Here is a 26,116-nt window from a genome sequence, read left to right on the forward strand (position 1 = left end):
AGCCCATCGAATTAGGAAAGAGCATCTCTGCAAAAATAAGACTAGTGGGGGGCTGGCACGTCCCAACTTTATTTTTTATTACTGGGCTGCTAACGTCAGCCATATAGCATACTGGACAGATGATACAGTTGTACTTCCCGGATGGTTGGAGATGGAGCGTGAGGATTGCCTACCATATTCCATAGGGACAATCATTATGTCCCCTATTCGGTTAAATAAAGCCTGTTATAGAGGCAATCCTGTTATCCATAGCACCATACAGATGTGGAGAGAAATGGGGAAGCATTTGAAACTCAGAACATTATCTTGTACCTATATCAGCGAACCCCTCTTTTATCCCCTCATGTATAGATGGGGCCTTTGATGTATGGCGAGAATTAGGGATACGCAGCGTTGGAGACTTATACAAGGGATTTTGGTGTCATTTCGGCAGCTCCAGGACAAATTCAGATTGCAAAAGAGTCATTTTTCCAGGTATCTCCAGCTAAGACACTATACAAGATTACATCTTTCTGGTTTTGAGAGGGCAGAACCTGATAAATTAGATAACCATTTAAGATCATGTTTAGGGACAGAACACATCATTGCCTGTCTGTATGATGCCATGCAAAACAATTGCCATACAACAATGGATAATATTAAAAAAGAGTGGGAATAGAAGTTGGGTACAGAGATAGAGGAGGTTATATGGAATGAGGCTTTGGAGTATGTTAACTCCTGTTCCATCAATGCCAGGCATTGTTTAATACAATTTAAAATCCTACATAGACTACATTACTCAAAAGTAAGGATTCATAAAATATTCCCAGAGGTGTCCCCAATGTGTGCGAAATGCAAGTCCTCAGAGGCAAATTTGTTACATAGTTATGCTTTATGTCCCAGGATACAAGAGTATTGGAAGCAAATACTTGAGGTCCTATCGAAGGTACTAAAGGTTCAGATAGTACCAGACCCCATTTTAATAATTTTTGGAACTTCTGCGAGGTCAAATAAATTCCAGGCTAACCAGCAACAACTCCTGACCTATGGCATACTTAATGGAAAGAAACTCATACTGATGTTCTGGAAAAAGGAGGAAACTCCATCACTCAGACAATGGCTGGCTGCATTAATGGATACTCTGCATCTACAGAGGATAAGATACGTTATCAAGGACAGACTCAAGGAATTTGAAAACACTTGGCAACCATTACTGTTGTATTTAGAAGAGACCGACAGCTGAACTAAGTGTGGGGGGCAGTAGGACCTAACCAGCACATACGGGAGAGGTGAGGGGAGGGGAGGGAAGGGCTGGGAAGGGGAAAGGAGATGGGGTGGTAGGGTTTCCTTTGCTTTTTGCTTGTTTACTATACATACATTCATTTGACTTTCATTATGTTGTTATAAGAAAGAAAAGGAAAAAGAGGCATTGTACTTTAGGACATCGTCGGTTGTGGTTAAGCTGATGTTGCTTCACACTAAAAACACTTGAAAACTTTCTGATATAGTGTGTTTACTAAATTGTAATAAAAATGAAGTAGCAAATGTAAAGTGCTAGCCTGCTCTGATTCTAGAAAGTAATTTAAAGTATTTTTATGGTATAATTTGAGCTGTGTGCCATTCAGAAAACAATACTTTGTCACAGAGTATTTTAGCCAGCTTTGGAGCTTTAAAAATTTAAATCTATCTGACAAGTAGGGCTTTCTTTTCCAGTTCGAAGATAGACCAAAGTATCATCCTTTATCATTTCCATGTTCCAACTGCAGTAAGAAAGCACATTGCCTTCTCACATCTGTGCTTGAGATTTAATTTCCACTCATCTGGTGTACTTGCATTATATCTGTACCTGTACCATGTTGAAGAGAACCTTAATTACACCTGCTCTATTAAAATGATCAAGTATTGCGGTAAAACTCAATGAATTTTGTTTTTACAAATTATTTGAAAATGATTTTCACAATTTAACTGATAAACAATTCTTTTCAATTGCTCTTGGGGTCGAGGCTTTGATTTAAAATTCTGCGTATGAAGTAGAGGGCATTCCTTATTTGCTACAATGTCCAACAAATTGTAAGTCATGATTCAGCACTTCCAGCTTTTGGGATAAAGAAAAGTTGAGTCAGTAGCAAACCGCTGGTGTTTTATATGATGCAGAGATGTTGAAATGCACTGATTATTTTTCATTATAGCCCATGTCATTGACTTTCTTTAACTGCGCTCTTAATACTTCCTAGGATATCTTAAAATTTTATTATAAAGATCTTTATATCAATAAAGATGTTTATGAAGTGTTGGATTCTTAATGCCTTTTATTGAGTGAGAATCAAATATATTTGCCACGAGTAATATGGAATTAAGATTGAACCATGTTACAAACGCTTAGAGAGCAAGATCACCAGTTATAATGGCATAGCAAATAATAGTTTCAATCCCTTTGGTTTTAAATTGAACAATATTATGACTCCAACATAGTATCTCCTTACCATTATAATGGGAAAAGTAGAATGAAGATCTACAGCACCTTTTAAGTATCAACAAGGGAAAACTGGGTAGAAGCCAGTATTCTAGATGGCCTGCATGATTTTAGAGTCAAAAAACAAGATCAGTCCCAAGTGGAAAGTGAATAGAATAGAAATCGGAGGAGTTAAAAAAAGACTAGGAGGGACAATTCAACAGCTACAGTGCGCAAGTCAAGTCTTGTGATTTCAGAAATTCAGATGTAACTTTAGCTAGAGGGCATCAATGTAACAGAGCTCAGATGCATTCAATCATCTTTTAAGAAATGGTTTTTAACAAGATGTTTTTAAAGGAAAAGAGGATCATTAGGGGAAAATCAAGCAATTTCTTCAAAAAGATTCAACACCCAAATGCTGCTATTAAAATGTTTATTGCATCCTGCTTTAAACTGTTTTTCCTTGGAAATTAATGATCAGATACACTATATTACTGAAAAAATTTATTTTAATCAAAGTTAGGAAAGTATCAGCAGTATGCACAAAAGCAGGTATTATACATAAATTAGTCATTTGCAATACAGTTTTATATGACCGCCATTACTTATTTTATGAAACTAGTTTCATGCAATTGTTTATTTATTTTACGATTATATCTTGTTAGTGCTGGTATACATTCCATTTAGTTCTTTACCTGCAATTTAGGATCCAGAATACAGTGATGAATTCCTGAATCCGTATATAATCACATAACTCTTATATCGGGGTGTGATGTGCAAGTCAGCAATAGAAGCAGAGCCTGCAAAGCAGATGCAAGGCATGAATAAGCACTCTGGACCAGACCTCCAGATAACTAATGAGTGTCCTGGGGTCGGGGGGGGGGGCACAGGGAGGGAGGAAGGAAGAAGCCAATCCAGAAAAACCAGACAGCCTCCCGGTCCTACTAAGATACTTGGTAGGCTCATCCAGAAAATTAGGATGCACAGGAGCTACAGTGAATTGGCTGGTTAGATCCAAAATTGGCTTCCCCATAGTTAACAGATATTAGCAGTGGATAGTCTTTATTTCTGAATGGAGCTCTGTATCCTGTGATGTATTGCAGGAAACTGTACTGGGATATCTGTTTGTCACACACACATAATTTATAAGTGATAGGTGGTAAAGAAGACATATGATAAGCTTGCCTTCATTAGTCAAGACAATGAAGTCAACAGCCAGGAAATTATGTAACTGCAATATAAAACTCTGGTTTGACCCTATTTAGACTATTGCATTCAGTTCTGGTCACCTCATTACAGGAAAGATGTGGAGGCTTTAGAGAGGGTGTAGGTAGGTTTACCAGGATGCTGATGGGTTTGAATAAATATGTTATGACAAAAGGTTGGAAAAGCTAAGGCAGTTTTCTTTAGAGTGGGTAGAAACCCATGTGAAGCATAGATACAATAAACAGCCAGTATCCTTTTTCCCCACCCCCCAGGATTGAAAGGACAAGTACCAAAGGGCATGTATTTAAGTACAAAGAGATGTGTGAGGCAACATTTCTTTTCCGACAAAAAGTGGTGGATACTACTATAGAGTGCGCTGCTAGAGGTGGTTGTACAGACAGATAGCATAGAAGTCTTTAAGAGACTCAGATAGGCATGTGACTATGCAGAGAAGGGAGAGAGATGATCAACGTGCAGGGAAGAGGGATAAGATTCAGAGTCATTGGTTTAATAAATTGAGCACAACATGGGCTGGAATGAAGGGTCTGTCCTGCGCTATCCTCAGTAGCAAAGATCCCACCCTGCAAAAACTCATTTCAGGGAGGTAGCACCATCAATTTGCGGGACACTCCCAGAACTTCCGGGAGAGGTGGGATGTCTGCAATAGAGTAGCTCCTTAGCAGCCAGCCAGCTGGTTTAAATAACGTTAGCTATACTAATGAACGAATGACACCTGTTAAACTCACCTCAACATGTCTTTTACAGTCTTAACCCACCATGGGCAATAGAAAAGTCACTGTTGCAAACAGTGCAGCGAGCAACACTGTCATTATTTTTGACCCCTATTAGGCAGGGGTACACTTCAGTGTAGTCTGGGGTGACATACTTTTTATATTTTCTTTTTTTGGAACATTCTGCCATGGCGCAAGCGCTCTCTCTCTCTCTCGTGGTCGCTCACGCACTCTCTCGCGCTCTCGCTTGCTCTCTCGCTCGCACACTCTCGCTTGCTCTCTCTCTCTCTCTCAAAAAAATTGATTTCTGTGATTTTGTATATAATTTGCGGGCATCAGGGAGCCACTATTAATATGCGGGAGATTCCCGGAACTTCCGGGAGAGGTGGGAAGTCTGCAGTAGCGACTACTAGGTACACCTTGTTAATGCATATATCTAATCAGCCAATCTTACCGAAGCAACCCAATGCACAAAATCATGCAGACCTGATCAAAGGGTTCAGTTGCTGTTGCAGACCAAACATAAGAATAGTGAAAAATTGTGTTCCAAGTGACTTTGACCATGGAATAATTATTGGTGCTAGACAGGGTGGTTTGAGTATCTCATAAACTGCTGATCTCCCAGGATGTTTATGCACAATAAAGTTCACAGAGAATTGTCCAGAAAACAAAACCAAAACGTCCAGTGAGCGTCAGTTCTGTGGGCAAAATGCCTTAATGAGAGGTCAGAGAATGGCCAGGCTGGTTCAAGCTGACAGTAACTCAACCACACATTACATCAGTGGTGAGCATCTCTGAATGCACAACAGGTTGAACCTTGAAGAGGATGGGTTACAACCGCAGAAGACCACACAGGGCTCCACTTCTGTGCTTAATAGAATGGCCACTGGGAGTGTGTTCTAATTGTCATTTCAGTTTATATTCCATCAAGGATCTGCTTACAGAAGAAGAAATAGTGGATTTACAAGAAAAGAGAAAATGAGCAAGGACCTGGACCCATTGCAATTTGCTTATTGCCACAATAGGTCAACAGCGGACGCAATCGCAATGGCTCTCCACACAGCTTTAGACCACCTGGACAACACAAACACCTATGTCAGGATGCTGTTCGTCAACTATAACTCAGCATTTAATACCATCATTCCCACAATCCTGACTGAGAAGTTGCAGAACCTGGGCCTCTGTACCTCCCTCTGCAATTGGATCCTCACCTTCCTAACCAGAAGACCACAATCTGTGCGGATTGGTGATAACATTTCTTCCTCGCTGATGATCAACACTGGCGCACCTCAGGGCTGTGTGCTTAGCCCACTGCTCTACTCTCTATATACACATGACTGTGTGGCTAGGCATAGCTCAGATACCATCTACAAATTTGCTTATGATACAACCATTGCTGGTAGAATCTCAGGTGGTGATGAGAGGGCGTACAGGAGTGAGATATGCCAACTAGTGGAGTGGTGCCGCAGCAACAACCTGGCACTCAACGTCAGTAAGATGAAAGAGCTGATTGTGGATTTCAGGAAGGGTAAGACGAAGCAACACATACCAATCCTCATAGAGGGATCAGAAGTGGAGAGAGTAAGCAGCTTCAAGTTCCTGGGTGTCAAGATCTGAGGATCTAACCTGGTCCCAACATATCGATGTAGTTATAAAGAAGGCAAGACAGTGGCTATACTTCATTAGGAGTTTGAAGAGATTTGGCATGTCAACAAATACACTCAAAAATCTCTATAGTTGTACAGTGGAGAGCATTCTGACAGGCTACATCACTGTCTGGTATGGAGAGGCTACTGCACAGGACTGAAAGAAGCTGCAGAAGGTTGTAAATCTAGTCAGTTCCATCTTTAGTTCTAGTCTACAAAGCACCCAGGGCATCCTTAGGGAGCAGTGTCTCAGAAAGGCGGCATCCATTAAGGATCTCCAGCACCCAGGACAGTGGGTGCTGGAGATCACTGTTACCAGTGAGCCTTTTCTCACTGTTACCATCAGGCAGGAGGTACAGAAGCCTGAAGGCACACAATCAGCGATTCAGGAACAGCTTCTTCCCCTCTGCCATCCGATTCCTAAATGGATATTGAATCTTTGGACACTACCTCACTTTTATTTTTAAATATACAATATTTCTTTTTTTTTTTGCACATTTTTTAAATCTATTCAATATACATAATTGATTTACTGGTTTATTTTTTTTCCCTCTCTGCTAGATTATGTATTGCATTGAACTGCTGCTGCTAAGTTAACAAATTTCAAGTCACATGCTGGTGATAATGAACCTGATTCTGATTCTGATTTAGGCAGGTAGTGATATTCAAGAGAGTGAAATTAAAAAGACAATGTTTCAGAATATTCAGTAAGAATAATAAGATTCCAGGCCAAGAAGCAATCAGTTCTCATGCAGATCCATCTTTCTATAAACTCATTCACCTGTAGCCTCCAAACTGAATTACTTGTGGATTTCTTGTACCTGTTCCTTCGCACTCCCATTGTTGTGGGTGTCGGGTTTTAAAGGAGGTGAAATATAATAAAATCTCTTCAACCTTTACAAGATTCCTGCCCATGTTCTCCACCAAAACACCAAGAGACAAACATTCGGGCATAATAATGCTTGACATTTTCACCACCCTCTTAATAACTCTGCTGCATACCTTAACAGCATTGTCATTACACATACGCAGAAGATTATCCATGCAACCACTATCTGGACCCACAGGCCAGTGGGTTTTGGCACCAAGTCAAAGATGATTGAATAACATGAAGCACAAATCCCTCAGTGAGGAAGCTGAAGGCAGTGGGTACAGATTACTTTGCGTGGGTGTAATCTTGTCATTGAGAAATATCATGTGATGCCTGGAAGTCAAGCATCTGACATCTTACAATGAACATGATCTGCAGGGAAAGACATAGTACTGGTCTAGCCCCAAGAGGAAAACAGAAATAAGCCTTTGCAGAAAAATAAACATGAAGAAAACAAGTAATGATTAGTCTACTGAGTTTCCAGGAAGTATTTTTTGAACAAGCAGGGGATTCTGGTTGTTGCTCTTCCTCATGCACTGCTTACTAGGGTCCCGCAGCAATGCAAAGTCAGGCAAATGCATTGGTGCTTTGACACTGACCTCAGTGATTATCAGAGAGTCACTGCAGACTTCCCACTACTTGTGCTGTTCCCACTGAAAATGGGGAGGAAACTCAGCTCTCAGCTGTCAGTGGCTGTTTCAACTTGCTCCATCAGCAGGGCAGTATCTGTAATAATAGCACTGCTGCACAAAAGCCGAACTGTTTTCAAGTAAACGTTGAGAGAATCTTACTGATCCAAGGATGTAATGCTGAGGCTTTGTAAGGCACTGGTCAAACCACACTTGGAACAAAAGTAGTTTTTGGCCCCTTATCTGAGAAAAGGATGTACTGGCATTGGAGAGGAGATTTATAAGAATGATCCTAGGAATGAAAGAGTTAATGAACGAGCAGTGTTTGCTGGTACTGGGCCCATACAGGCTGGGATTCAGAAGAATGAATGGGGGACTTTCATTGAAGCCTATCGAATATTGAAAGGCTTAAATAGAGTGGACGTGGGGAGGAGGTTCCCAATAGCAGGGAAAGTTCAGGACCAGGGTGCACAGCCTCAGAAATGAAGGATGTCCCTTTAGACTAGAGATGAGGAATTTCTTTAGCCAGATGGTGGTGAATCTGTAGAATTCATTGCCACAAATGTGCAATATAATTCACTGCAGATTATATACACGGAATTACTCCTGCTCCAATGCCTTCTCATCTGATATCCTGAAATGTAGATAAATTATTAACTAACTTTAGCTGTACCTTGGTAAGACACAGTTGCAAAAATTATGAACAATTAGGACTGGGAGGCAGCTCTGTTGTGGCACTGCACTTAATGTTTAGAAAGATCCCAGGTTTGATGTCTGGTTTCTATTATTGCAGTTTTTAAAAAAAGGAGGAAACATTCATTGTAATCACAAGAAATTCTGCAGATGTAAGAAATCCAGAGTAACACACAAACACACACACACAAAATGGTGGAGGAACACAGCAGGCAGCAACTCTGGAGACAAGTAAAGAGTTAATGCTTCAAGGCAAAACATCAACTGTTTATTCCTCCTCATAGATGCTACCTGATCTGCTGTTTTCCTACAGCATTTTGTGGGTCTTTCTAACTATCTTGCAACTACATTTAGTCCTAATGTAAACCACTGACTACCCCCTTCTTTCCACAGATCAGGGCAATTGTAATTGCCCCTCTAGACCCTTTGGCACTTGTGTGTCTAAGATTGTGAACGGAATCATTTGTGATTTCCACTTGCCCATCCTGTCTATAACCTGAAAGGCAGCCAGTTCACTCTGTAGCTACAGTGAAAAGTGACACTTAGGTGAAACTATAATCTCAAGTGGAAAATAGAAAAACTGGACAAGGGAACCACAAAATAATTAGAATGCAATTTAATGCTTTTTTTTAAAAAAAAAACATTTAATTATAGTTTAATTTACAATTAGGCACTGCTTCTAGCTGCAAACAATAAATAATGCTGAAATGAATAAATGTCAAAGCACACATGCAAGCACAGCGCAAACATGATGGAATTGGAATGTGCTTTAGAGAACTGACATCTCATAAAAGTAACTTGAAAGAACTTGAGGCAAAAAAAAATTAGATCAAATGCTCTCAGATGTGTAGTTGTCATTTTGTCTTGCCACAAAGAGTAGGGTTGGGAGCTGGTTGGGGGAAAACACACCTACTAGAATCAAACTAGGCCTTTATCCATGGAAGCAGTGACGATGCATTCAAAGATTTTGCTTGGATCCCATCTGCGCTTCAATCCGTGCCAAAATACTTCTGTCCAAAGTGGGTGGGTGCCACTGGATGGACCTCTGTGGCCAAGATTGTGATCTCAGGGAATTCTTCTATTATAGATTTTGCACCTTTATAGGGGAAAATAATAAACCAAATTGATGTTTTAATGTAATTTGTGAAAACCACAGGAAATCTCTGTTCTATTGGTGATAAAGAATTCTACACATCTTTGCGGAGTTACAAGCGCAAAGTGCAAGTGTTTAAGTGTTGTACTTGAAAAGCAAACTATGCAGCCATTCACACTGGACAACAAGCAAGTGTCACTATTGCAGCATAACCAACAACGCACTCACTTTCAACGATGTATATGTAATCCATATACACTAATTCCACAACGCAGCTGCTGCTAAAAGGTACTCCCAATACCCACCTGAGCAATATGGCTTACGTTTCAAAATATTTCTAAACAGGTGTTAGAGCTAACAGAAAAAGAGAAAATTTCAAAGAGTGGGGAGCAAGAAATTCAAACAATTGCTCCAAACAGCAGAATTAATGATTGGGGGTGGGGGGTTGGGTGGGGGGGGGACCAGGAGTTCAGAGGAAAAGGTTTCTAAGGTGAGAAATAGCAAGAAGGTAGAATTTAAAATTTGTACTGAGGGATGGTGGATCATATCAGAATACAGGAATTATGTTTGAACTTGCCTAAAGTGGTACCAAGCAATGTGGATGGGGGAACTATTTGGAAATTACAATTGATCACATAGATCAGAAATTCAATTCAATAGTCTTCCATTGGATGAGGTCTGGAAGGCCATGAAATATCCAAACAGCCAGAGGGCACTTAAGGCCAAACTCTTCAATGGTGGGTTTGAAGTCACATACTGGCCTAAATAGTAATGATGGCAATTTCCTACCTTGTCAGCCATTAGTTAATAACTTGGGTTTTTAACTAAGTAGTCTGATATTCATCATTATGAACGCAACTTATTCATATTTAATTTCAACAATGGATGTAATGGATTTGCCTCAGGATCAGTAATCCAGGTCTTTTGGATTCAGGTCAGTAACAAAGGGCTGTATTAAAATATTCATCTCAGGGAATCTAGAAGGGATTGAGATGATGAATGATGAGTGGGAAGGAAAAGAAAATTGTGATTTATCCTCGGGTTTTCCCAATCTTCAGCGGGAAATATTATAATCTGATTATAAACAACCTAATAGTACAGAACATGTGGATGCCAAGCAGGATCACACAGATACAAGGGACAAGAAATACTTCTTTGGGGCTGAGATGCTAAATTGACAATGGGAAAAGATGGCATTCCTCTGTATAACTGAAGAACGGAACCTGGCAAATGAAGAGGAAAATGCTGGCAGCAGCAGAGGAGAGCAAAGCAAGACTGGGTTAAAGGGGAAAAGCTTGATGGTCACATAGAAAACGGAGGGTTTTTACATGCCTGAAAACTGCAGTGAATCTTCATCCATTAATTTTGATGCAACATTTTCCTGATATCCAAAGTTGAGTGAAGAATAATCCAGCATACACTACCACTCAGATACTTTTAAACACCAGCTCAATGGAAGTATAAATATAAAGGGTTTTACCAGTTTAAGGAAACCTATTTGACATCAGTGGATTGCAGACCTGATATTTCCAAATTCACTCCAGCACACTCCTACTTCCTCTGGAGAGGAAACGTACGGCTGTATTATTCGGCCGAGGAGTGAAAATTAAAATTTGGCTGCACTTCACAATTGACCATGTTAGCATCGGCTGCCTGGATGGATTCAGTAACATAGCAGTTAGTGTAATGCTCTACTGTGCCAGCTATCGAGATTCAATCCCTGACGCTGTCTGTAAGGAGTTTGTACATGACCGTGTGGGTTTCCCTCCGGGTGCTCCAGTTTCCTCTCACTTTCCAAAGACCTATAGGTTAGGGTTAGTAGATTGTGTGAAGCTACGCTGGCACCACAAGAATGGCGACATTTGCATGTAATTCCTGCCACATATTTTGATTGTGTCGGTTGCTGACGCAAACAACATATTTCCCTGTATGCTTCGATATGCAAGCGACAAAATAAGTCTAATCTTTAAAATTTTTACAACAAAGTGAAGGAGAAAACTGGCCACAAGTCCATGTAGCCATTCTGATTGTACAATGCTTAGAGACAGTAATTTTAGTTTTAAAATACATTTTTAGTTCTTGCACCTTTTATGTAAAAAAAAAGTTTGTGTGTACATCCCAATATTAAAGTCTGTTTCTTACTTACCATGTGGAGTTGAAAAAAGACTGAGTAGGATTATATGGTTTGGCTGCACTCCGTGCTCGATCAGAACTTTCACAGCTTCTATAACTGTGTTGCCTGTGCCTGCAGTATAAATAGATGACCAGCCATTATCCAGAATGGAAATTTTCATCTCAGATCAGTCCAGGCCATTTTATCCTTGTAGCTGTGAATTATCCATTGGATCATCAGTAGTTCTCAGAGTTTCTCATTTTTATGGAATTACTATCAAAGTGCGAACATTTTTGGTGTAATCTAGTAAAGTAATAAACCTATTTTGAATAAATGGTGAAAACACAAGAACAATGTTAAGGTTGTACTATTTTGCAAAACTGAGGCCAACATAATGTTTGCACCTCCAAAAAGTATTGGCAGCAGAAAGGATAATGAATGATCTGGGAAGCAACTAACTGGGTTTCTAATTACCACAAATTGCAGGGCAGAGACACCAAATTTATTGTGTCATTCCTTCATTAGTGACAGGAAAATCCAGGCCTCTAACTGGATAATCCATCCTTACAGCTTCTCTGATACAAGTCAGAGACAAGTTGTGCAACTATCCACAGTTGATATGGGAATGCTGCATTCAGTTAAAATAGCTAAACATGAAGAATCAATGACAAAGTCTTCAGTAATTCCTGAATTGGAATCTTTTCCCATGAAATCTAGATCTATCTGAACAGTCAACTCATCTTGATTTCCCCAGCATCATTAGTTGTGAAAAGGATCATCACGCTGCATGTGACCCCAATGTGATACATCAGGTACCTGACCCAAACCCGACTGGACCTAGTTTTATGGTCAGAATTTAAAATAAAAGTTTTAAGATCAGATTTGGATCAAACAGGTTTTAATTTTATACCAAGTACATGCCTGGTGTAAACTCATTTCCAGCTTTCTCATCCATATAGATCTTTCCTTTCTCAAAGTGTTCAAAAAAACACATGGTACTTACTCAATATTGGGTACATTAGAAGCACCTTTCTGCGGTAGATGTCTGGTGGGAATTTTGCATAGTAGACCTTTGCTCTCTGCGTCTCTTCATCACTTTGGATTAGGATTTTTCCAATGCGTATTGATCGACAACAATCTCGTAAACCCTGCTCCATGGCTTCACCTGTATGAACATTCTGATTTAGTCTCTGTTCCAACTATTGCAGACATTTGAACTGTTAGTTGTGAATTCTGGTTAGCTTTCATTGCGTGAAATTGTTACAGATGGGTAACTTAGAGGTAAATTAGAAAACAACGGTGGAATAAAAAAAAGGCAATTGGTCATAGTCCCAGTGTAGAGGAGTCTAAACTAAAAGATACAGATTTAATATAGAGGGGAAAGATTTAAAAGGACCTGAAGGGAAACTTCTTCACAAAAAAAAGTAGTGAGTATGTAGAGTGAGCTGCCAGAGGAAGCTGCAGAGGCAGGTACAGTATAATTACAATATTTCAAAGATATTGGGCAGGCACATGGATAGAAAAGGTTTAGAGCAGGGGTTCCCCACCTGGGGTCACAGACCCCCTTGGTTAATGGTAAGGGTCTACGGCATAACAAAGATTGGGAACACCTAGTTACGAGCCAAACAAAGGCAAATGGGACTAGCTCTGATACAGATCTTGGCTGACTGATGTGGAAGGGTTTGTTTTCATGCTGTATGAATCGATAACTCCGAGTCCTTTCAGATTAACCCTACACATCAAACTGCAGAACTTGGTAGGAGAACCTCAGTGTGGCATGTATTTTTGAATACTCTACTTTATCAAATGAGTATTAATTAAAAGAGTATTTAACTTTATTAACTTTTATATAAGAGTCTCTTCTTCTGATGACTCTTAATGGCGGTTGGCAGTCCAACTTAAAGGTGGATTACCACCACCAACTAGACTGGAGTGTGGTGCAGAGAGTTCAGAAATAAAAATCCCTACTAGTTCTTTATCAAATGTGAATTAAAATTACCCCAAAAAGCTCTAAAGATTGTAAATAATGAAAGACAATATTGTGAATTAAAGTCATTTCCGAAACTTAGTTTTTAAATAAGAACTATCAACGCCCAAAGCTAGTCGTGCTGCCTGCATTTCCTTTCTTTCAACCTTATATGCTTCACATTGTAAAATGTGTTCAACCGTTTCATAATGATGACAAAACCTACACACCCCAGAGTGATGTTTTCCAAATACAAGGAATAATTAAGCATAGTATGCCAAATTCTAAATCGAATAAATATAATTCCTTCCCTTCTTGTTTTACCTTCTTCTCCCATCAATCCAACAGTTTTGTGTAAACTGTAAAGGTGTCTCCCCTCATGCCCATTATCCTGCAAGTCTTGCCATAATCCCCTATTCTTAGCCCCACCAACCCCTTGGCTTCTGATTCACCAAGTGGAAGGTCTACATCCACAGCTGAACTTTTAACAGATTTTTTGGCCAATCAGCCCACTCATTCCCCTCAACACCTCTACGTGCAGGGATCCACAAGAAGAGAGCATGTAAACCAATACTTTGAATATGACATAAAGTTCAAAGAGCTTCCAGCAGTAAATCTGACCAACTGCTAGAATGACCCGTTTCAATACTAGTGAAACCCGATAAAGAATCTGAATTACAACTTTGCAAAGACAAACTCCCTCCACCCAGTGTAAGCCCAAAATGACTGCAACCAGTTCTGCTGTATAAACCTGATAAATGATTAGTAAGATGTTCCTTTATTGTTACCTGTAATTCTGGCACAAAAACAGCCACACCAACATTCCCAGTTAAATTATCTTTTGATCCAGCAGTAAAAATGCTTAACACATCACAATCATTTTCCTTGATATAGTAATGAACCAACAGACTCTCAGGCATATCAGGATAATGAAACTGGACAACATTCCTGTCATATTTGGCTGGGGGCAGCACAACAGTGTATCGGTTAGTGCAACACTTTACTGTGTCAGCTGTAAGTTTGGGATCCAGTTCCCGCTGCTGTCTGAGGAGATTGGACGTTCTCCCCGTGTCGACAGGCACTGAAGTAGGAAGGATAAAAAGAGTATAAGGCACACTGAGGGATGGGGAAAGGCTGATATTCGATATTGCCTTACTCCTGCCCCAGCCAACTCCAATCAAGCTATTGTCCTCTCCATCATGTCAAAATATTTGCCTACTGCAAGATGCTGGCTGACAAAAATTTGTAGACAATGATTACTTACCACTTCTCATAATACTAACACCACAGTTTCCTTTCTCAAACTTCACTCCTTCATATTTATGGCCTGTATAAGATTAAAGATTAACTGAGGTTAGCACCACACAAGTCGTCCAAATTCCTCACAGTCCTTCCCGCTCTTATGCCACCATTCTCACAAGCTGCAAGTAGATATCAGATCATTTGACGTCCGCTTATTTTCCACTGGATAAGTAGAATATTTAGTTCGGACAATCAAACAGTCAGGGATTATTACTATTGCCGCTTTTTTCTGCGAGTCCAGATGGTTATTGGCCCGGGTTTTTTTTTGCTGTGGGGGAGGAGGGCACTTTGGGCTTGAGAGTTTTGTTTCTTTTCTTTCTTGTGCTGGGCGGGGGGAAGGGTTGGAAGTTGATGTCTTTTCTGTATTTAGCGGCTGTCTGGAGTAGACAAATATCATAGTTACATTGTTCATGCATAAATGTAATAAAATGAGGCCGCACCTGGAGTACTGTGTGCAGTTCTGGTCTCCATACTTGAGGAAGGATATACTGGCTTTGGAGGCAGTGCAGAGGAGGTTCACCAGGTTGATTCCAGGGATGAAGGGGTTAACTTATGAGGAGAGATTGAGTCGCCTGGGACTATACTCTCTGGAATTCAGAAGAATGAGAAGGGATCAAAATTTTGAAAGAGATAGCTAAGACAGAAGTAGGAAAGTTGTTTCCATTGGTAGGTGAGACTAGACCTGGGGGGCATTGCCTCAAGATTCAGGGGAGAACATTTTGGACGGAGATGAGGAGAAACTGTTTGTCCCAGAGATTGGTGAATCTGTGGAATTCTCTGCCCAGGGAAGCAGTTGAGGCTTTCACTAAATATATTTAAGATACAGTTAGATAGGTTTTTACCTAGTGAGGGAATTAAGGGTTATGGGGAAAAGGCAGGTAAGCGGAGCTGAGTTTACGGACAGATCAGCCATGATCTTATTGAATGGCGGGGCAGGCTCGACGGGCCGGATGGCCGACTCCTGCTCCTATTTCTTACGTTCTTTGAAACATGCAGGTGCTCATTTCACTACAAATATATTTAAATTCAGCAGCTTCTTCCACTGGCTGTCACAGGAGCAGCTCTGCTCTCTGCTGCTGTTCTCTACAATTGACTGCACAAGGAGTGGGAAGCTAGTCAAAGCCCATCATGTTAAAAGTTTTGACTCAAACGTGTTCAGGAGGGCTGTGATGAAACATCTCTGACTTGCTCAATGAAACTCCTCTAATTTACTAATATTCCTCAAATGGAGAATGAAGGATTAAAAGAAATCTTATAACATTACCAAAGGCGGCCATTTGGCCCATTGAGTTGATAGTTACACCCAGAAAGCAACCCCATTAGTCCCATTCCCCCTTCTCTTTAATTCTCTATTCCCCGAAACTGATTCTCTCTAAACTTCCCTTTTATGCTTTTTGACACACTACAATATCGAAAGTCACCTTAATTAAGACACTGCACGGAGCAGGTGGAATTCCAGTCAGCTCAAACTTGCCCAGCATGTTTTTTTTTAAATATATCAAAATAAACTTCATAATAAAATATTTACAAGAATAAACCATGCAATGCCTTTTCATTCTTCACATTCATAGTAAATGCTTTCATACTGTTCTACTACATTCATACAAATCAACAGCACTGTGCCACTCATGTGGCCCCATGCCAATAGTATGCTACTACAATAATTCAAGGGCTTCCTTATCCAGCCCGGTCCTTCCTCTCCAATAGTGGAAGAGCCATGGCCTGTGGTGCTTTCCAGAGCCCTTCCAGTCGCTGCACCAAGCTTCAGCGCATTCCCCAGCAAGTCATCCTGCAGTCGACAGCGTGCCTCCACGACGTGCTGCCAGACCAACAGGTTTCGGGCAAACCAATGGTTGTCTTTCACTGAGTTAGTGATCCGCAGTAAGCTGTGACCTTTGGTCGTGGCTCCTCACATGTCCAGCTGACCAACCAGCTCACCTCTGGGCCGTGAGAGGAATCTGAAGCATTCAAAAGCCACCTACAGTCGCAGGGAGAGTATGATAACTCCACTCAGACAGCGCACAGTCAGCACCACACCCCAAGCCTCTGAAGGAAGCCGTTTCCACTTCAAGAACCGCCCTGCAAATCTACCCATACTATGAAGGGCAGTAAAACACATTGATCAGAGCAAGTTCTTGCTGTGTCCCAGCTGGGCATCAATATGGAGCTCAGTAAACTCCTATTCACTGGATACCCAATTTGGATGGTGGCGTCCATTGTCTGGTGACTTATGTGCTTAAACAGCTAAACAGGACCCACAGCAAAAGTACACTTGCAGGACAAGTCGCAATGGATACCATATATTGGTATTGAGAGGCATTGATCGTGTGTATAATCAGAAGCTTTTTCTCAGGGCTGAAGTGGCTAACACGAGAGAGCAGTTTTAAGGTGCTGGAGGTAGGCACAGAGGAGACGTCAGGAGCAAGTTTTGTTTTTAAAACGCAGAGAGTGGTGAGTGCGTGGAATGGGCTGCCGGTAACGGTGGTGGAGGCGGATACCACAGGGTCTTTTAAGAGATCCTTGGATAGGTAGATGGAGCTTAGAGGGCTATGGGTAACCCTAGGTAATTTCTAAAGTAAGTACATGTTCGGCATAGCATTGTGGGCTGAAGGGCCTGTGTTGTGCTGCAGGTTTTCCTATGTTTCTATATTGGTAAGGACTTGTTAGGGGGCAAGTAAAGTAGGCAGGTCAAAATTCAACGTCAGACACAGACTTAAACAGTTTAAAACAATATATAGACTCCATTATTCCAAAGAAAAGTTGCACAGTTTCTACCCTGATGTTTCATCAGTTTGTAATAGATGTAAACCTGTGAACAGTAACTTGTCACGATCATTCTGGTCATGTTGTAAGCTTTATGCATACTGGAAAAGTATTTTTCACTGTTTCTCTGAGGCTTTTGGGAAGTGGTGGGAACCAGACACACTCATAGCCATCCTTGGAGCAACAAGCTCCCTATCTTCAGCCAATATGTATGAAAAAATGGCTGTATTGTTTGGAATGGTGATTGCTAAGAAGTTAATCCTGCAAATGTGGAAAATGGACTCTGTGCCTACGGTACGATCTGTGGCTGAGAGAACTGGCAAATACTTTACATTTGGAGAGACTGAGACTATGTAAAGAGGACAGAGGGGACATCTTTGAAAGGATATGGGCCCCTGTATTGGACTTTCTCACGGGGTGAGGACTGAGGTTTTCTGGTGCGGTGAACCTCTGCTGTGTACGTTTACTTTTACCTTTATATTTTTCTCGCTTTTGCTGCTCAATATTTAATTTGATTTTGTTACGGTTGTGGTTTTTGCAGATGTGCTGTTTTTTTTTTGTTTGTTTGTAGTAAATAAAAATAATTTTTTAAAAGAAAATTCCAAAGGCAAACAACTCTGAAATGACACCACAACTGCTACTTCAGAGATGACATCCAGAGGTTACCATACAATCAGCAAGAGATGTTCCAATATAGGAACCATAAATCATCCAGAAGTCCTATCAGTGGCATTGTTTATCAATACTTATCGGTTAATGGTTGATTGATTTCCTCCGGCTGGTGACTTCTGTAGTTGCAGGAGTCACAAGGGAGAGATTTGCCCGATGCTGGTGGTCATTTTACCAGTCAGGGTTCTGCACTGATTTGCTTCCAAGAGTAAGCTAGTAGGTACTTCTAGAAACTAATTGTGCTGTTACCAAGATTTCTGCATTGCCTGGGAAATGGAGTCAGGTTCTGAAATTTGCCTGTACTGGGTGCTCTCCAACGAAGGTTGTATTAATAATGCCATTTCAGAGCGGGCCCCAGTTTAGAACTGGAATCCCACTCGGGATCTGTAACTTACTCATCCCCGCACTATCAAATCCTCACAACAGCACCCTGACTCCAAACATTTTAATTCCAATTCCCATTCTGACATCTCAATTGATGGCCTCCTCTTGGCCCAAGATGAAGCTACCCTCAGGGTGGAGGAGCAACACTTTGTAGTCCATCTTTGAACCCTCCAACCTGATGGCATGAATATCAATTACTCCTTCCAGTAAAAACAAATTTCCCCTCCCCCTCCCCTCCTCTATTCCCCACTTTGACCTTTCACATCTTCTCATCTGCCTATTACTTCCCCCTGGGTCCCCTCCTCCTTCCCTTTCTCCTATTGTCCACCCTCCAGCCCTTGACCTTTCCCACCCACCTGGCTTCACCCATCACCTTCCAGCTAGCCGCTTACCCCCACCGCCACACCCTTCTATTCAGGCATCTACTCCCTTCCCTCTCCATCCTGAAGAAGGGCCTCTGCCCAAAATGTCGACTGTTTATTCCTTTCCATAGATGCTGCCTGACCTGCTGAGTTCCTCCAGCATTTTGTGTGTGCTAGCCTCAACTCCTTTTCTCCTCACCACCCCAAAACCTGAACAATACCCATCTGAGACCCAAACAAATCCTAAGCACAGGCCTCTCTTCCCCATAATCCCCACCAGAGGCCAAACCTGCTTGTATACTTACTTGATACTTTACCTGTGCACTCAACGATGACACAACATGCAAGTGAAAATGTTCAAGTCCCATTCATTAATGTGCAACACCGCCTATGGTGCTAAAACTATGCTGCACATGGCCATGGCCAAAATAGTCATTGGCAAGCCACACAAAAGAACCTTGAGCATGTCTCCCATTTTAGGCCCCAAGATGTATGTGTTGAGTATAGCAGTGAGACATGCCAAGTATGGCAACATTTAAGTTATATCAGTACGTTTATTTCATACCTGTTGGAGTTGTAACTGTACATTCAGTGTATGGTAGCTGATTCAGTCCTTCTTCGACAACGAGTCTGATCTATAATATAATATTCCAGGTGATATTGTCCGTAGAGTTACATTGACAGATTTAATGACCATTTTACGGCAGGACTATAAAACAAATCCAGCAACAATCCCTATTTCTTGGCCATTAAAGAAAAATGTCAAATGCAGTTTTGTTTTTAAAATGGCATTCCATGATCTAAAAAATTGTCATTTCAGAGGTGCTGATTCTGATGGGTAGGGTGAGTAGGTGCAGGGTCTTTTCCGCTCAGGTTGAACAAGACTACAATGAGGGTCAAAGGGTTTAGGGTGAACGATGAACATGATGGGGAACTTCTTCAGTCAGAGGGTAGGGCGAGTGTGGAACGAGCTGCCAGCGGCAATGGCAGACCCGCGTTCGATTGCAATATTTAAGGGAAGCTTGGATAAGGGAGGTAATGGCGGGCTACGGGCCAGGTGCAGCTAGGTGGGACTAGACAGAAAACCAAGCTAGCATGTACTAGATTAGTCAAATGCCGTTTCTGTGCTGTAGTGCTCTATGCTTACAGCCCTGCCACGCTCTACCATCGCCACACCTACTCCTTTCTTTTTTGGAAACCAATTTCTGTAATGAAACGAAAAACTGTAACGAAAACCAATTTCCCCCGAGATCAATAAAGTATGACTACTACTACTACGAATCTCAACTGAGGACTTCAAGGAGAATTAATTCTTTTTTTAAAAAAAAACAGAATTTATGTTAATTTTATATTTCTACTCACCAAGCGATCAGCACAGAACACAAAGTCTCCTCTGCTTGTTGTTCTGGGGACAAAGGAAAAGTAGCAGCCTCTTTAGATGTAGGCAAAACCGAGACAAATCTTATTTTAGTGCATCCCCTTAACCCTTCAACAAATTATATTGCAATTCAAGCCAAAGCAAAGCAATTTCAATGGGCACCATGGTAGTGAAGTAGTTAGTGCGATGCTGTTACAGTTTGGGAAGTTCTGAAGTTCAGAGTTCAATTCTGGCGCTGTTCTGCAAGGGTATCCTCCCCATGGAATTAGTGTTTATCTCCTCTGGATCCTCCCACAGTCCAGACATGCCAGGTAGGTTAACTGGTCATTGTAAATTGTCCCATGATTAGGTTAGGGTTAATCGGGTTTGTCAGGGGTTGCTGGGGCAGCAAGGCTCAAAGGGTTGGAAGGGCCTACACGGCAATGTATCACGAGATAGGTTTGGATCAAAAACAAACATCAATTCCTGTATGCACTTTGCCCTTTCAATGTGAGGACTATCAGTGCCAGGAAATGCCACACTTTCTCCATGGCGAACAGCCACTCTCACTCTCAAGTCTCCCAAGACCTGATCAATGGCAGAATTAGCCAATGACCTCATCTCATCTCAATTTAGGATTGCACTAATACAATATTATCTAATTCACACAGCAGCCATGCCATGAATTCTCTTAAGGCTATCAAGTACAGTCAAATTAGGAGGAGATTTGCAAGAGGAACTCATGGCTCTCAGCAATTGGAGTCAAAGTGAAGAGACATTTTTTCCATCTACTTTGGATCTGAATCTGGTCTTAAGTTTCTTTTCCCTTCCTGATGTATTCTGGGTCACTCACCATTTCTTGTCAGGAAGATCAAGTGTCACTGCTCACAAGAAGAACTTAATTTAATTAAGTTACCATCAGGAAGGAGGTACAGAAGCCTGAAGGCACACACTCAGCGATTCAGGAACAGCTTCTTCCCCTCTACCATCCGATTCCCAAATGGACATTAAGCCCTTGGACACTACCTCACTTTAATATATATTATTTCTGGGGGTTTTTGCATGATTTTTAATCTATTCAATATATGTATAATATAATTGAGTTATTTATTTATTATTTTATTTTGTTTTTTTTTTCCTTTTATATTATATATTGCATTAAACTGCTGCCGCTAAGATAACAAATTTCACGATACATACCGGTGGTAATAAACCCAATTCTGAATTTAAAATTTTATTTAGAGATATAGCACGGTAATGGACCTTCCAGCCCAGTGAGCCCTGCCATCCACTTACACACATGACCAATTAAACATGACCTACTAATTCATCCATACGCCTTTGGAATGTGGGAGGAAATTGGAGCACCTGGGAAAAAAATCTACGGGATCATCTGAGAATGTACCAACTCGTTAAAGGCAGTGGTGGGAATTGAACCTGGGTCGCTGGCACTGTAATAGCTTTACACTACCATGACACACCATCTCACTTCAGGAAGTTCCCACTTCCTCAAGCTGGGAACTGGCAAATCCTGTCATGACCTCAGCCCTCCCCACCCATATAATTCCCAGTCCTACTAACTTCCACCTTTTCCAATTCCAGCACAATTGATACCCCACTCCTCCCGACAACCGTACTTCCTGCTGCATGGGACCTAAACTCTGGAATTTGCTTGCCAAATTTCTCCACATAGCTATCTCATACTTTAAGATGCTCCTCAAAAACTTCCCCCTGACCAACCTATTACAGGTTGAAACTCTCTAGTCCAGCACACTTGGAACCCAGTTGGTGCCAGACCACAGAAATTACCCTGAATCCCAGCAGACCTGTTCCTCCTAAGTGCAGATGCTTCCCCAGGTCATGTGAGAGTTCCAGCAATTGTCCGTAATCCAAAGCATCTGTAAACGTCAGCTGAGGTTGCAAAAGTTGATTTGGTAGGTTAATTAGCTACTAACGAGTACAAATTTTAGTTAATTTTAAGACCTTCATTAGAATTAATTAGTATGGATCTGGACCATGGGAATTACCAGGCCACAGAATGCCAGCTGACAGAATTTCAGCCTGTAGTACCCTGGCCCACTATGTCTTTATGAGATTTGTCATTAATTTTTGAACATATAAAATTAAAATGATATATTAAAAAGGATTTTTTTTGTTATTTGAAACCACAAAATAACATAATTAAACAAGGGATTGAAAATGACTTGGAACGAATTAGCTCTTTCATGGAGCTTCCTGACATTTTCAGATCATCTCACAGGCTTTTTTTTATATGCACTCAGACATTATATTTAAAAAAACTACGCAGGACAATTTACACGGTGCTAACTCTCAATTGTTGAATACACCCTTGATGTTGTTAGAAATCACCTATATATATATATTAGCTTTATGTTCGCTCTTCAGCTCCTGTCAATGTCAAAAGGCTGGTGATAAAAAGTTTAAGTGTGTCTTATCTCACTCATGTGAAGATGTTTAGGTGTTGCCATCATATCCTTTCTGAATTTGAACTTCTTTCCACACAATTTCATCCCATGAACAGTATGAACACCAGCTCACTATTCCTCCTCTGCACCAGTTAATTTTTATTGTAACCTGTAATAATTTTTTATATATTGCACTGTACTGTCACCACAAAACAACAAATTTCACGATATATGTCAGGGATAATAAACCTGACTGAGTTTAGAGAGTGCAACAAACTGTGACGCACAAGAACTCTTAACAGGTGATCACTTAACCTTTATGCATACAATGTCAGATGAGACCTTCCAATGCGTGTGGAATACAATTTCTTATGGGCGAAGACCTAAACCACTTTACAATCAAGATAATTGTTGAGTGCAGCTTATTTCAAATGTTAAAGGACAAACAATCCAATATTTTTAAAAGCATCAGCAAATGTTAATGCTCTAAGTGAAAACAAATCTGTCAATGGCTTTCAGAACTATTCCAAATGATTGTTTCTAACTAATAAAATGCTTTGGGATTACTGCAGCATAGATGCATTAGACTGGTTCCTGTAATGAAGGGATTGTCCTCTGGAAGAAAAAGATTATCCATGCAATAAAGAGTGTCAAGGAATATGAGGCAATTTTAATGAATCATAACAGATTCCGAGAATCCAGAAAAGAGCATTTGATGGCTCCAGGCCTATATTCACTGGAATTCAGAAGAATGGGGGCTGACCTAATTGAAACCTATCGACTGTTGAAAGGAAGGCCTTGATGGAGTGGATGTGGAGAGGATGTTTCCTATGGTGGGGAGAGTCTGGGACCAGAGGACACAGACTCAAAATAGAGGGGCATCCTTTTAGAACGGGGATGAGGAGAAATTTCTTTAGCTAGTGGTGAATGTGTGGAACTTGTTGTCACAGGTGACTGTGGAGGCCAAGTCTTTGCCTTAAAAAAATATAAAGGTTGATAGATTCTTGATTAGTCAGGGCATGAAGGGTTACAGGGAGAAGGCAGGACATTGGAGCTGAGAGGGAACATGGCCCAATTCTGGTTCTATATCTTATGCTCTCAACAAGATACCAACTGTCCACTGATGCTGCCTGAACTGCTGAGTTCCTCCAGCACTTTGTGTGCTGCTCCAGACTCCAGCACCTACAGTCTTGTGTCTCCCAGATTCTGAGAATGATGGATAGTAAATCACAAGAGCTGTTTGCAACAGCTCAAGGTCTCGACTAGAGCTTAGTCTTAGGATAACAGGCCTTAGATTCTTCCCACAGAGATTTCTAAGTTTCAGTAATTCTCTCCCTCTAGACAGCTGCAGATGCCCAGTTGTTTATTATATTTAAGGCTAATTTTAACAGCAAGGGAGTCAGACAATATGGGGATTGGACAGAAAAATGAATGAGCCATGATCTAACTGATTAGCAAAGAAAGTTTAAACAGATCTGGCTCTCTATTTTTACAAAACATAGGAGATCATTGATGCCAAATCAATGTTGACTCTCAGAGTATTCCCATCCTCGACCCTGTAACTTGTTTTTTTTCCCCATCTACCCATCGATCGCCTTCTATTTCTCCTGCCATTCAACTATACCACGGGGCTAGTTAACCTTCCAGCAACTCTTTGGGACATGGGAGAGAAACCGGAGCATGGAGGGAAAACCCAGGAAGTCACAGGGACAAACATGCTAACTCCACTCAACATAATCAGAGGTCAAGATTGAACCCAAGTCCCCAGAGCTGTGTTGACAATAGCACTCCCTGTGGCCCCACTAAACCATCCAGAATATCCTACTGCGTCTGCTGCCGCTGCTAATCCCTGTTCTTTTAGACAGAATTGTCAGAGGTGTGTACTATAAAAAGCAACTAACTTCCAAGCCTCATGAATACAAGTTAGATTCAAATTGTTTATTGTCATTCTTCAGTATACGAGTGTAAAGGAGAACATAATGATTGTTAATGGATCGAGTCTGCTCCACCATTTCATCATGACTGATCCAATTTCCCCCTCAGCCCCAAACCCCTGTCTTCTCACCGTGTCCCTTCATGCCTCGACCAATCAAGAAATGATCAACCTCTGCCTTAAATATAAAGACTTGGCCTCCACAAACAATTCCACAGATTCACCACTCTCTGGCTAAAGAAATACGTCTTCAGCTTCATTCTAAAATGATGCCACTCTATTCTGAGGTTGTGTCCTCTGGTCTTAGACTCTCCCACCAAAGGAAACATCCACTCTATCAAGGCCTTTCACCACTCGATAGGTCTCAATGAGATCACCCTTCATTCTTCTGAATTCCAGCGAATACAGGCCAAAAGCCATCAAACATTTTTCATATGGCAAGCCATTCAATCCTGGAATCATTTTCATGAATCTCCTTTGAACCCTCTCCAGTTTCAGCACATCATTTCTAAGATAAGGGGCCCAAAACTGCTCACAATATTCCAAGTGAGGCCTCACCAGTTATTTATAAAAATTTCAACATTACATCCTTGTGTTCATATTCAAGTCCTCTTGAAATGAATACTAACATTTGCCTTCCTCACCACATTCTCACCTGCAAGTTAACCTTTAGGGAATCCTGCAAAAGGAATCCCAAGTCCCTTTGCAACTTAAGTTTTTTATATTTTCTTTCCAATTAAAAAATAGTCAACCCTTTCATTTTCCATTTTTAAAAAAGTCAACCCTATCATTTCTTCTATCAAAGTGCATGACCATATACTTCCCAAGACTGTATTCCATCTGCCGTTTCTTTGTGCATTCTCCTAATCTGGCCAAGTCCTTCTGTAGCCTCTCTACTTCCTCAAAACTACCTGCTCCTCCACTTATCTTCATATTGTCTGAAAACTTTGCAACAAAGCCATCAATTCCATTATCCAAAGCACTGACATAACACAAAAAGAACTGGTCCCAACACAGACCCCTGAAGAACACCACCAGTCACCAGCAGCCAGCCAGAAAAGGCTCCCTTTATTCCCACTCATTGCCAATCAGCCACTGCTTTATCCAGGCTAGAATCTTTCCTGTAACATCATGGGCTCGTAGTTTGTTAATCAGCCTCACTTGTGGCACCTTGTCAAAGGCTTTCTGAAAATCAAAGTACACCACATCAACCTTGGTTGTTATTTCTTCAAGACTTTCCCTTGCGGAAACCATGCTGACTATGGCCTATTTTATCACATGCCTCCAAGTATTCTGAAACCTCATCCTTAATAAACGATTCCAACAACTTCCTAATCACTGTGGTCAGACTAACTGGCCTATAGTTTCCTTTCTTTTGCCTCTCTCCCTTCTTGAGGGGTGGAGTGACATTTGTAATGTTCTAGTCTCCTGGAACCTTTCCAGGATCCAGTGATTCTTGAAAAATCGTTACTAATGCCTCCACGACATCTTCAGCCACTGTGGGCTCTTTCAGAACTCTGGGGTGTACACCATCTGGTCCA

At 41.1% G+C, this 26,116-nt stretch overlaps 1 protein-coding gene across 5 annotated transcripts in view; it reads right to left on the bottom strand.

Moving 5' to 3' along the window:
• Positions 1 to 26,116, bottom strand: part of uprt (uracil phosphoribosyltransferase (FUR1) homolog (S. cerevisiae)) — a 73,654-nt gene that overhangs the window by 40,754 nt on the left and 6,784 nt on the right. For 4 of the 5 annotated variants that reach the window (XM_072270913.1, XM_072270910.1, XM_072270914.1 and 1 more), the window contains exons 2-6: positions 20,222 to 20,264; positions 19,425 to 19,494; positions 14,644 to 14,706; positions 12,417 to 12,578; positions 11,447 to 11,545 (exon numbers count right to left, since the gene is read on the bottom strand). In XM_072270913.1, the coding sequence (XP_072127014.1) occupies positions 11,447 to 11,545; positions 12,417 to 12,578; positions 14,644 to 14,706; positions 19,425 to 19,494; positions 20,222 to 20,264 (437 nt within the window). Of the gene's footprint in view, positions 1 to 2,957; positions 9,304 to 11,446; positions 11,546 to 12,416; positions 12,579 to 14,643; positions 14,707 to 19,424; positions 19,495 to 20,221; positions 20,265 to 26,116 lie in introns of those variants that run through there. The other variant, XM_072270911.1, reaches the window with a different exon arrangement.

Source organism: Mobula birostris, chromosome 10 (assembly GCF_030028105.1).
Source record: "Mobula birostris isolate sMobBir1 chromosome 10, sMobBir1.hap1, whole genome shotgun sequence".
NCBI classification, from domain to species: Eukaryota; Metazoa; Chordata; class Chondrichthyes; order Myliobatiformes; family Myliobatidae; genus Mobula; species Mobula birostris.